The 13,886-nt window shown below is 38.6% G+C and overlaps 1 protein-coding gene across 6 annotated transcripts in view; it reads left to right on the plus strand.

Annotated features, from left to right (window-relative positions):
- Positions 1-1,281: 1,281 nt before the first annotated feature.
- LOC126159807 (zinc finger protein 99-like) overlaps positions 1,282-13,886 on the plus strand; it is a 161,345-nt gene continuing 148,740 nt past the window's right edge. For 4 of the 6 annotated variants that reach the window (XM_049916609.1, XM_049916604.1, XM_049916607.1 and 1 more), the window contains exons 1-2: positions 1,292-1,383; positions 9,604-9,692. In XM_049916609.1, the coding sequence (XP_049772566.1) occupies positions 9,621-9,692 (72 nt within the window). In that variant the 5' untranslated portion in view covers positions 1,292-1,383; positions 9,604-9,620. Of the gene's footprint in view, positions 1,384-1,659; positions 1,860-9,603; positions 9,693-13,886 lie in introns of those variants that run through there. The other 2 variants (XM_049916605.1, XM_049916606.1) reach the window with 2 other exon arrangements.

The raw sequence follows: 13,886 nt of genomic DNA on the forward strand, positions 1-13,886 counted from the left end.
TACACAGTCATCACAAACATTTTCACATTTGTTGTGTATCTATTACCCTTTGACGAGAGAGAGTTGTTCACTTAATTGCACACTAATTCCACTTGTGTTCCTTTCTGATGATTGAAGAAATTATGTAACTTCTTAGGAAGATGCTTCTCCTTCAATGAACTTATGATGTCATCCATGGAAAATACTTTCTTCTCTCTTCTTCGAAGTTTTTCACAGACACACTTCAGTTTACGTTTTAATTCGTGCACAATGTCTGAGAAAAAATTGCAAGTTTCGGTCGCCTTGTCTTCCATTTCTACTTTCGACTGTATACCACAATCAATTACTGAAGAACCAACTGTACTCTGAAACAAAGAAATAATTTCGTTGTATATGATTGAAATAACTCAATGCTTGATGAAAAAATATTATAAGAAAACTTCGGGCGTGTGAAAACATCCTTATACTAACGTTTTTGACACAATTCGCAGCTTCTGCATTGGATAATTGGGACATGCTTTCCACGGAAGAATTCTCATTGACAACATTCTCCACGCAATCAGTAGGTTCTGCAGCGGGCAAATCGAGCACAGATTCTATGACAGAACGCTAAAAACAAAAATATGGACCTGTATTACAACATTGCTTAGACCTATGTAGCCCATTTGTGTTCGTACGAAATAAATTCACAAAAGTAAAAAGCACACACATAGCAACGAAATTAATTAGCTACCTCAAATGGAGAAGCATTCGTTGCCACTCAAAATCCTAACATGTCATCGTGGCTGTTTATTTGGTGGCATCAAATGAGTCGGAAAGTCAAAAACTGATGGCACTGCTTCGGGTTTGAAACGTTTCTTCCACGTTCCAGGGCTCACTATGTAATCATCTTGTCGGAAATGGTTTCCGCAAAGAGAACTGCAAGACGTTGGATTAAAACCTTCCCGCTTCACGGAAGTAATACACTTCTTTAGCAGCTCTGGGTGCTTTAGAAGAAACCTGTTCAAAAACATCGAATTAGCAAACGCACTAAGTCTGTATTTTTATCGTATTGTATCGGTAGTCCTATTACCTGTGAAATGGTAATTCACTTTCCTTACTCCATCGCTTCGTACAATTGAAAGCGGAACAAGAAATCACCATTTCGATAATACTTAATTCCTTATACACCGTACAGACAGAAACTTCTTGCCAAATTCGAATATGGCGGTCAATACAGACGACAGTAATCAGCTGGACGCTGGTAGAGCCATCTATCGGTAAGTCCGGTAGTTGAGCATCCCTCATTTCGCTAGCTTTAGACGCCAGTCATCTGCTGGTTCTGCCATACTGTCACCCTTCGTGTACTGTGTAGTCAGCAGCAACCTCGTGGTGTTGTGAAAATTTGTGTGTGACATTCTCCAGGTAATTTATAAGCGTTTATAAACTACAAACAAGATTAAGTGAAGAAATGTGTTTCGGAAGTAAATTAACATGGTACTTAATTTCTATCACAGTAACAGTTGAGTTTGATGAGTGTAATAGTTCGCGAATATCTTGTGATGACTCTGCTGTTTGAGGCTGCTGTCTTGATTTAATTTTTAATGGGTACATAAGGATGAGATTTTATTCTGTATTTAATTGTGATCACATCACATATAGTGTGCTTGGTGACGGCGTGTGAATGTTGTAATTTTTCAGGTTATGTTCATAACAACTAAATACCTGAGTTGTTAGTGCTTGTTTTTGGCCTGACCGGTAAAATCGCTACTTGTATCTTAGTAAAAGAAACGGCTGAGTGTGTGACGTGCTGTTAGGAGCAGTTTGTCTACGAAGTAATCTCCTCATATACTTCGTGGCTAACGAGAAAAGGCGGACAGTGAAATTCAAAGGTTGTCCATGTTAGTACGGTTATTTTGACTTACTTAGCAGTAATAATGATTGTGATGATAATTTTCTGTGATGTGATGTAGACATATAGCGGCTCCATATTTTAGGGCTAACGTAAGCATTTTTTAAAGTGCCCACAGTTACTACATCATTTCATGGTTTGAGTATGTTCGCATGAAAGGAAATGCTGCAATTCTGTTGCATTTTGTTAGTTATCACTGTACTTTGATTATTCGTGTCGTTACTATTCGTGTAATCATATGTAAATACCAGTTTGTTGTAGTGTGTGGGTTTTAATGGAGTTCTGTATAAGAGTACTGTAACATCACAAGGTACAGATTAACTATAATCTGTCTAACATAAAGCATTACATGTCATCAGAACTCAATAGATAATTCATCATATTTACAGTTAGTATGAATTCGTTTCAGTAAATCAGTTTTGTTAGAAAATGCTAACCAATGTTTAATCTTGATGGTAATGAAGAATGAGAACTTCCGCATTGCAATGTGCAGTCTACAGTGCAGGTATTGGTTTCCTTTAATAGCAGGTAAAGGTTCTAAAATGATGCGCTTCCTGTAAATTGAGCATACATCCGTGAATGAATACAGATGAAGTAAGTTTCAAGGTAATGCCTATGTTGAAAATGCAGTTTCACTGATGTTGTTGTTGTTGTGGTCTTCAGTCCTGAGACTGGTTTGATGCAGCTCTCCATGCTACTCTATCCTGTGCAAGCCTCTTCATCTCCCAGTATCTACTGCAACCTACATCCTTCTGAATCTGCTTAGTGTATTCATCCCTTGGTCTCCCTCTACGATTTTTACCCTCCACACTGCCCTCCAATGCTAAATTTGTGATCCCTTGATGCCTCAAAACATGTCCTACCAACCGATCCCTTCTTCTAGTAAAGTTGTGCCACAAACTTCTCTTCTCTCCAATCCTATTCAATACCTCCTCATTAGCACCCACCCGACCTCACCAACGACATCTAGTGAACAAATCTCCAGCTGCGACATAGGTCTTAATGTATCCAACACAGTTTTGAGTGCAACGGGGACTAACGGTGTTAATGGACAAGCAGACCAGCAGAAGGACAGTAGAGGTAGCTATAAGAATCTTATTATTCTTCATCAAAATATCAGAAGTCTCAAAAGTAAATTAGAGTTTTTATCTGTAAATTTAGGGGACATGGACACTGTTGACCGTCCTCATGTTTTATGCCTTACTGAGCATCATGTAACAGTTGGAATTGATGGGCTGCAGCTTGATGGGTATGATCTAGCTACTCATTACTGCAGAACAAGTAAGGAGAAAGGTGGTGCTGTAATTTATATAGACAGTAAAATCATTTATAAATCTTTAGATCTAAGTAAGTATTGTGTAGATCAACATTTTGAAGTTTGCGGGACTGAAATTTCTGCAAAGGACATGTTACTTACTGTGCTTGCAATTTACAGAGCTCCAGCAGGGAAGTTTTGCATCTTTATGAATAAGTTAGAATCTCTTTTGACCAAATTGTTCTCTAAAACTAGAAATTTAATAATTGTAGGTGACTTTAATGTCAACTTCTTAACTGATAACAACCTCAAAACTGACCTGGAACACTTAATGAATTCTTACAACTTGGCTGCGATGGTTACCTGGCCCACTAGAGTTACAGAAAATTGCAAGAGCCTTCTAGATAATATTTTCATTGACAAGAATAGAGTCAACAGTGCTAGTGTGAGCAAAGTAATTTATGGCCTGTCTGACCATGATGGACAACTTCTGAAAGTAAATAACATCAGTTTGTGCAATAAAATCTCCCACACCTATAGGTCCTATAGATGTATAAACACTGAAACTGTGTCTGCCTTTAACGACTATTTGTCACAGATAGATTGGGAGCCAGTGTACAGCACATCAGATGTTAATGATAAATTTAACCTTTTTTTAAATGAATTTATATCTGTATTTGAAATGGCTTTCCCAAAAAAAACTGTCAAAAGAACAATGAGGTTTCTTCCAGTAAACCATGGATTACTGGAGGTATAAAAATTTCTTGCAGGAATAAGAGGAAGTTACATGCCTCACTAAGAGTATCAAATGATCCCCTTGAAAGATCTCATTTTAAGTTATATTGTAAAATTTTAAAAAGGGTGATAAACAAATCCAAGAGCCTGTATATTAAGTCTGAAATTGATAAATCTGAGAACAAAATAAAAGCAGTTTGGAATGTTATAAAGAGAGAGTGTGGCAAGAGTAACAAGAATGTTATTACCACAGAGATAAGCTATAAGTGATGAGGTTATTCATAATCCTGTAACAGTTTCCAACATATTCAACAATCACTTCATAACTGCAGCAGAACAAGTAGGTTGTAACGGTTCCTTAAATGCTGCTATGCATTTATTACACAGAGCTAACCCTAACACGTATGACCCAATTTGTATTGCCCCAGTTACTATTACTCAAGTTAAAAATACCATCAAGGCCTTAAAAAATAAAAATTCCACTGGTATTGACAACATTTCACCAAAAATACTGAAGCATTGTGGTGACCACATATGTCAAGTCCTGTGTCACATTTTTAATGAGTCTATCCAGCAAGGTGTTGTCCCAGAGAGATTAAAGCTTGCCGTTGTGAAACCACTTTTCAAGAAGGGTGACAAAACTAATTTATCTAACTACCGTCCAATATCACTACTAAGTAGTTTCTCAAAAGTATTAGAGAAACTAATGTATACAAGAGTTGTAGAACATCTTAACAGCCACAACATACTCAACAGAAACCAGTTTGGTTTCCAAAAAGGTAGATCAACTGAGCAGGCTATTTTTTTCTCTCACAAATGAAATTTTAGAGTCAATAAATAATAAAATGTCACCTATTGGAATTTTTTGTGACTTGTCTAAGGCCTTTGACTGTGTGGACCACAACATTCTCTTACATAAGGCTAATTTTTATGGCTTGCGAGGTAGCATTGGTAGATGGATAGAATCATATCTGCAAAACAGAAAACAGAAGGTGATAATTAATGGTGCCAATGATAGTCCCATTTCTTCTGATTGGGGCACATTAAAGTGTGGTGTGCCTCAGGGGTCCATCCTAGGACCTTTGCTTTTCCTTATCTTCATCAATGATCTCCCACTTTGCACAGACACCGAGTGTAAATTTACTCTTTTTGCCGATGACACCACTATTCTGCTTGAAAGTCGAACTAACAGTGACCTAGAAAATAAATGTAATGCTGTACTCGTTGACATCCTACACTGGTTTAAGTGCAACGGACTAACTCTAAACATTCAGAAAACTCAGTATATGCAATTTCACACATCTCAACAAGAAAATGAAGTATGCCACTTAAACTGTGGTAACCAAAATATACTACACTGTGAATCATCTAAGTTCTTGGGCATTCTAATTGATGGCAAGCTGAACTGGTCTGAGCATATCTTAGACCTACATAGAAGGCTCAGTGTGGCAACTTATGCTCTGCGTGTAATCACCCCCATTGGTGATGAGGACGCTACTAAAGCTGCCTACTTTGGTTATTTTCATTCTATCATGTCGTATGGCATAATATTCTGGGGCAACAAGCCTTTAGCCAAAAAAATATTTACTGCACAGAAGAGAGCTGTTAGAATCATGAGTGGTGTTCATCCAAGATATTCTTGCAGAAGTCTGTTTCATAAGTTACAAATATTAACACTTACCTCTCAATTCATATTTTCTTTGATGATTTTTGTTTCTAACAACCTATCTCTTTTTAAAACTAATAGTGAATGTCATGATCATAATACTAGGTCTAAAAATGATCTACACAGGGATCTGAAACATTTAAGTCTTGTTCAGAAAGGTGTTCATTATTCAGCCACAAAAATTTTCAACTCCCTTCCATCAGGTATTAAAGATCACATTAATGTCTTACCTACTTTTAAATGTAAATTGAGAGAATACCTAATGGTAAATTCCTTCTATTCTCTTGATGAGTATCTACAGATAAAGCAATGATTTTTTATACTGATAAAAATTTGTTTGCTATAGATCACATTAACTGTTTAATTTGGAAAATGTACTATATTTCCTTTTTAGGTATTGTTTTATATTACTTGAGCTATACCTTTGATTTGATTTTAACCTACAAACTTATTCATAATCTTATGGTACATTTTTGTCATTTTATATATGTGTATTATATCTGTTGTATGTAATCATGACTCATTCCACATCCTTGTGATTTATCACAATACGGATTAATGGAATACGAAGTAAAAAAAAAAAAAAAAAGTTACGTGATCTACCCACCTTATCTTCAGCATTCTTCTGTAGCACCACATTTCGAAAGCTTCTATTCTCTTCTTGTCCAAACTAGTTATCGTCCATGTTTCACTTCCATACATGGCTACACTCCATACAAATACTTTCAGAAACGACTTCCTGACACTTAAATCTATACTCGATGTTAACAAATTCCTCTTCTTGAGAAACGCTTTCCTTGCCATTGCCAGTCTACATTTTATATCCTCTCTACTTCGACCATCATCGGTTATTTTACTCCCTAAATAGCAAAACTCCTTTACTACTTTGAGTGTCTCATTTCCTAATCTAATTCCTTCAGAATCACCCGACTTAATTCGACTACATTCCATTATCCTCGTTTTGCTTTTGTTGATGTTCATCTTATATCCTCCTTTCAAGACACTGTCCAATCCGTTCAACTGCTCTTCCAAGTCCTTAGCTGTCTCTGACAGAATTACAATGTCATCGGCGAACCTCAAAGTTTTTACTTCTTCTCCATGAATTTTAATACCTACTCCGAATTTTTCTTTTGTTTCCTTTACTGCTTGCTCAATATACAGATTGAATAACATCGGGGAGAGGCTACAACCCTGTCTTACTCCTTTCCCAACCACTGCTTCCCTTTCATGCCCCTCGACTCTTATAACTGCCATCTGGTTTCTGTACAAACTGTAAATAGCCTTTCGCTCCCTGTATTTTACCCCTGCCACCTTCAGAATTTGAAAGAGAGTATTCCAGTTAACATTGTCAAAAGCTTTCTCTAAGTCTACAAATGCTAGAAACGTAGGTTTGCCTTTTCTAAATCTTTCTTCTAAGATAAGTCGTAAGGTCAGTATTGCCTCACGTGTTCCAACATTTCTACGGAATCCAAACTGATCTTCCCCGAGGTCGGCTTCTACAAGTTTTTCCATTCGTCTGTAAAGAATTCGCGTTAGTATTTTGCAGCTGTGACTTATTAAACTGATAGTTCGGTAATTTTCACATCTGTCAACACCTGCTTTCTTTGGGCTTGGAATTATTATATTCTTCTTGAAGTCTGAGGGTATTTCGCCTGTCTCATACATCGTGCTCACCAGATGGTAGAGTTTTGTCATGACTGGCTCTCCCGAGGCCATCAGTAGTTCAAATGGAATGTTGTCTACTCCCAGGGCCGTGTTTCGATTCAGGTCTTTCAGTGCTCTGTCAAACTCTTCACGCAGTATCTTATCTCCCATTTCGTCTTCATCTACATCCTCTTCCATTTCCATAATATTGTCCTCAAGTACATCGCCCTTGCATAAACCCTCTATATACTCCTTCCACCTTTCTGCCTTCCCTTCTTTGCTTAGAACTGGGTTGCCATCTGAGCTCTTGATATTCATAGAAGTGGTTCTCTTCTCTCCAAAGGTCTCTTTAATTTTCCTGTAGGCAGCATCTATCTTACCCCTAGTGAGACAAGCCTCTACATCCTTACATTTGTCCTCTAGCCATCCCTGCTTGCCATTTTGCACTTCCTGTCGATATCATTTTTGAGACGTTTGTATTCCTTTTTGCCTGCTTCATTTACTGCATTTTTATATTTTCTCCTTTCATCAATTAAATTCAATATTTCTTCTGTTACCCAAGGATTTATATTAGCCCTCGTCTTTTTACCTACTTGATCCTCTGCTGCCTTCACTACTTCATCCCTCAGAGCTACCCATTCCTCTTCTACTGTATTTCTTTCCCCCCATTCCTGTCAATTGTTCCCTGATGCTCTCCCTGAAACTCTCTACAACCTCTGGTTCTTTCAGTTTATCCAGGTCCCATCTCCTTAAATTCCCACCTTTTTGCACTTTCTTCAGTTTCAATCTGCAGTTCATAACCAATAGATTGTGGTCTGAATCCACATCTGCCCCAGGAAATGTCTTACAATTTAAAACCTTGTTCCTAAATCTCTGTCTTACCATTATATAATCTATCTGACACCTTTTAGTGTCTCCAGGATTCTTCCAGGTATACAACCTTCTTTTATGATTCTTGAACCAAGTGTTGGCTATGATTAAGTTATGCTCTGTGCAAAATTCTACAAGGCGGCTTCCTCTTTCATTCCTTCCCCCCAATCCATATTCACCTACTATGTTTCCTTCTCTCCCTTTTCCTACTGACGAATTCCAGTCACCCATGACTATTAAATTTTCGTCTCCCTTCACTACCTGAATAATTTCTTTTATTTCGTCATACATTTCATCTATTTCTTCATCATCTGCAGAGGTAGTTGGCATATAAACTTGTACTACTGTAGTAGGCATGGGCTTTGTGTCTATCTTGGCCACAATAATGCGTTCACTATGCTGTTTGTAGTAGCTAACCCACACTCCTATTTTTTTATTCATTATTAAACCTACTCCTGCATTACCCCTATTTGATTTTGTATTTATAACCCTGTAATCACCTGACCAAAAGTCTTGTTCCTCCTGCCACCGAACTTCACTAATTCCCACTATATCTAACTTTAACCTATCCATTTCCCTTTTTAAATTCTCTAACCTACCTGCCCGATTAAGGGATCTGACATTCCACGCTCCGATCCGTAGAACGCCAGTTTTCTTTCTCCTGATAACGACATCCTCTTGAGTAGTCCCCGCCCGGAGATCCGAATGGGGGACTATTTTACCTCCGGAATATTTTACCCAAGAGGACGCCATCATCATTTAATCATACAGTAGAGCTGCATGTCCTCGGGAAAAATTACGGCTGTAGTTTCCCCTTGCTTTCAGCCATTCGCAGTACCAGCACAGCAAGGCCGTTTTGGTTAATGTTACAAGGCCAGATCAGTCAATCATCCAGACTGTTGCCCCTGCAACTACTGAAAAGGCTGCTGCCCCTCTTCAGGAACCACATGTTTGTCTGGCCTCTCAACAGATACCCCTCCGTTGTGGTTGCACCTACGGTATGGCCATCTGTATCACTGAGGCACGCAAGCCTCCCCACCAATGGCAAGGTCCATGGTTCATGGGGGGATTCACTGATAAACAATCCATATGTCCGGATTTTCTTCATGTCCCTATCACACTGAAATTAACACAATGAACCAAGTATAGAATGAAATATTTGATGTTATTAAGTAATATCGCTGCAATCTATTGACTGCTGGGATTGTTTGTAATGCTGAAGTTAATGCATGCACACAAAATTACACATCTTCCATAATTGTCACAACAGGATGGTATCCATGAGCCAGTGTTACAAAGAAGCAGTAGCAACTTTAAATGCTCCAGTTTCTATTGCATGTTATTTTATGATTTTTCTCACTCTTCATGATCTGCAAAATGTGAATGAGTTTATATCAATGAACACACTTTTCCTCAGCCACTTTGAATCTGTTTCCTGTGTAATCACCCATTTACTGCACGCAATATATGAGTGAAAATACTGCCTTTGAGCTATACCTCATGGTAAAAACGGAAACTGAGTGGGCCAAAAACTTTTCTTATCTGATTGCTTTTTCTTTTCAGACTGTAGAACTGAAGCAATGGACCAGGAGCCAACTAAGTGGATAAAAAAAGAGGAAACTGATGAAGTACAAACTGAGTTCCACTTGATAGTAAGTAGCTTACTTGTATTTCTTAACTGGGTTTCATTAATTTCTGTGTGCAGTGTGATGCGTGAATACATACAATTGATGTCATACAGCTGGAAACATGAATAATTTGGTTTACTAAACTGATGAACTTACTGTCTTAAATATGACATTTTGCACAGTGCATTGAAATAAGCCTTGTATTAAACATCACATAGAATTGAGCAAGAGTTTCAATTTAATGTTTAGTAAACATGGAAAACTTTTTTAATGCACAACCCAATGATACTGATAAACTGGTTGCCATAAAGTGGGTATATTCTGCTATGATACACTTCTTTTGAATGACAACCTTAATGTGCAGTGTAGTGTAGTGCAGTGAACCTTAGCAATGCCATTAAATTTATAAATGGTATGGCTGCAATTAATGCATTATTGCACTGTATTGTGGTATGGAATGAGAATTGTAATTTATTTACTGATAATGTAAAATAAATTATTTATAAATAATTTTGAAGTGACACTTGCATGGTCACTAATCTGAGAAGTACATTTTGTTTACTTTGAATATGTGAACCATATGTAAGTGGAACTCTCAACAGTAAAGTTAAATTTCAGACAAATATCACATGGAAGCATAAATTGTTACACAGCAGAATGAATTTGTATGTTGGCAGCAAAGTTTTGATGAAGCCATGGGGCTACACATCAAATATTGACAGGTTTGTTCATAGTCACTTTCTGTATTTGCTGCACATTGTTACACATATTGTTTGTGGAACTGTCACAATGTTACAGTTACTGGTGTAAATAATCTTACATATACATGTCACTTGAAATCTGATGTGCAACTGGTTGTAGGGTATTCACCTATCAGGAGCAAACAAATTCACTTGGTGCCACTAGTATTTTTATCCTGCAAATGAGAATTGAGCACACAGACACAATCACGCAAACTACTTGTGAACTATCTGTGCTGAAAAAAATCTGTTTCAACATCCATCTTGAGTGCAACTGCAGAAGTACTGGGATAGCATTAATGCAGCATTTGCATTTGAATATATGTGAGTACTTCATTATAGATTATACAAACTATGTGAACAGCCTGCAATTCATTTGACAAGCATTATCACAACAGTAATCCTAAACAATCACTGTGAGGAAATGATAGGAGAATAAATATACTAAATTTTATTAAATACAGTAAAAGAGTGGTTAGACCCAACACAGTTCAGGCTTTGGCTTTGACCCCTGATGTAATGATGGTTTGGCATTCAGAATGATATGTATGCACAACACACATCATGTAAATGAAAAGCAGTTTGAAGATCCATTGACTTTGGACCTAAACTGGAGAACTATTCAAAGGCTACAAGGTTAAAATGTGTCCGCCGCTCGTGGTCTCGCGGTAGCGTTCTCGCTTCCCGAGCACGGGGTCCCGGGTTCGATTCCCGGCGGGGTCGGGGATTTTCACCTGCCTCGAGATGACTGGGTGTTTGTGTTGTCCTCATTTCATCATCATCCAGGAAAGTGGCGCAATTGGACTGAGCAAAGATTGGGAAATTGTACGGGCGCTGATAACCACGCAGTTGAGCGCCCCACAAACCAAACATCATCATCATCATCATCATCATCAGGTTAAAATGTGGTTCTAGACCCACTCCCCCCTTGTAACATTGGTTGGAGTGGGAGTCTTGATTCATAGTGCATCTCAAGGCTTAGCCTATGTTCAAAAGTGGCAGTGTGGCTGTGAGCTGAATAAGTCTAGAAATGTGAAAGCCAAGTAAAGAATATGGTAACAAATTGATCAGTAGCACAGCCTAATGTTAACCAAAACATCCAAATGGTGCCCATAACGTAACTTTTTACCTACAAGAAGTCTTCTCATATGCTGTGTGCTGTGTTAGTTGATGAACTGAACTTCCCTATGACCTTAACATTGTATCAGTTGAAAGCCACCTCCTTTGCCAAATTAATTAAAACTTAATTTTTAATTGGTGTATATTTTGGGCATGAGCACATGCTGGAAAGTAATGACACATAATTTCTATTTGGAAATTATTGAAGCATTTTAGTTAAAACAAACTTAATATTTAACATATTTATTCTTCGTGTTTGTATATTTATTTCAAACATAGTCACCGTGGTACTGAACACCTTTCTCCCAGTGAGACACTAGGTTGTTGGTGTCGTCACTGTAGAATGCTTGACTTCGTTGGCAGACCCACAGCCTCACCTACGCTCACACTATAATTCATCACTATCAAAGTTGAGTTCCTGAAGGTGTTGTTTAAGTTTTGCAAACAGTTGAAAATTCATTGGCTCAAACCGGGTCAGTATGGAGGATGATCAGTAATAATGAATCAAAGATGTCAGACTGTTGCACGTGCAAAAAAAAGTTGTGTATGGTCTGGCATTGTCATGCTGAAGAAGAGGGTGCTCCACATGTGGATGAACTATTTGAATTGGTGCTCTGTTGTCTGAGGGTTTTCTCACGTGCTGACACAGTTAAATGAACAGAATCAAAATTTTGGAGGCATTATTTTCTGGCACACCCTTGTAATAAATTGATGCATTTTACAATTGCCACAAATGTTGCAGAATGGTTCCCTTGGCATTGCCCAGCATCCACTTGGAAGTCATAATACTAAATCCATATACACAGCAGCCAAAACATTATGATCACTGATCTACTATCAGTATAAACTCATCCAGGCAATAGCATATCACCTTGTCTTCTAGTCAGACACACACACGTTGCATGGAGTATCAGTGAGCATCTTGTCTTGTTGTAAAATAGGAAATGCGCACAATTTGAGTTTGACCAAGAGCAGATTTTGATGGCCTGAAGGCTTGGTATGAGCGCCTTTGGAAGCTGCACAGCTTGCTGGGTGTTGAAGTAGTACTATGGCAGTTGTCTTCAACACATGGCAAAACAAAGGTGAGACCATGGCCAGACGTTATGGGGTTGGGCAAGTACTCCTCATCACAGATGGTAGACATCATAGGCTGGGCAGACTGGTAAAAAAAGACAGGCAACAAACTGTGGTGTAACTAACATCAGAAATTAATGCTGGGCAGAGTACAATTGTGCCTGAATGCACAATGCTCCAAACACTCCTAATGACGAGTCTGTGCCGCTGATGACCCACGCCATGACATCGACAACAACTGAAATAGGTATGTAACTATTGGCGCTGGATGTTGGCACAATGGCCGAGCACTGCGTGGTCTGATGAATCCTGATACCTTCATCGTGCCTTTGAGGGTGCATTTCTGCCACCCACAAGGGGAACAGCCTCTTGACTCCTGTACTGTCGGGGCCTCCATTATACTCTGGGAAACAACCACGTGGGCACCCGTGTGAGGCACTGTGTCACAAAAGAAGTATTGTAAACTGGTTGCAAAGCACATCCACCCCTTCTGTTGTTGTTGTAGTATTCAGTGGCAAGACTGGATTGATGCAGCTCTCCATGATACTCTATCCTGTCCAAGCTTCTTCATCCCCGAGTAACTACTGCAACCACATCCTCCTGAATCTGTTTAGTGTATTCATGTCTTGGTCTCCCTCTGATTTTCACCCTCCACCCTTCCCTCCAATACTAAATCGATGATCCCTTGATGGCTCAGAACCTGTCCTACCAACCAGTCCCTTCTTCTATAGGGTGGTGCACGAAATGTGTTACCATTTTGTTTTTGAATATAAACGTTATTGTCAATACAATCTGAAAGGAACATATACTATAATGAAAAGCCATCCATGGAGATTTGTTCTAACTCAGTACATGCTCAATATGCCCACCATTTTGTTTCCTAACTTTCTTCAAAGGAACGCTGAAGTTAGTGAGTACCCTATGGCACATGTCTTCCCTAATTTCACTGAAAGCTTAAAGAATAAGTCTTCTGAGCTCCATTAAATCACGTGGACATTTCAGGAAATTTTTTTCCTTTGGGTACCCCCAAAGAAAAGTCACATGGATTGAGGTCTGGACTATTGGGGGGCCAATTTTGTCCATCATTGAAGCGACCTGGAAACCTGAGTGAAATGATCCGCATGTCGAAATGCTCGTGTAAAAACTCCAACACAGTGTTTGCAGTATGTGGCCTTGCTCCATCTTGCATGAATCACTGTGTGGTGAAGGGCAAGGCAGTAACAAGTAGCTGTGGAATGAATCTATTGCGAAGCATGCTCAAATAATGTTCGCTGTTCAGTTTCTC

The sequence above is a fragment of the Schistocerca cancellata genome, unplaced genomic scaffold, assembly GCF_023864275.1.
Source record: "Schistocerca cancellata isolate TAMUIC-IGC-003103 unplaced genomic scaffold, iqSchCanc2.1 HiC_scaffold_1147, whole genome shotgun sequence".
Lineage (NCBI taxonomy): Eukaryota > Metazoa > Arthropoda > Insecta > Orthoptera > Acrididae > Schistocerca > Schistocerca cancellata.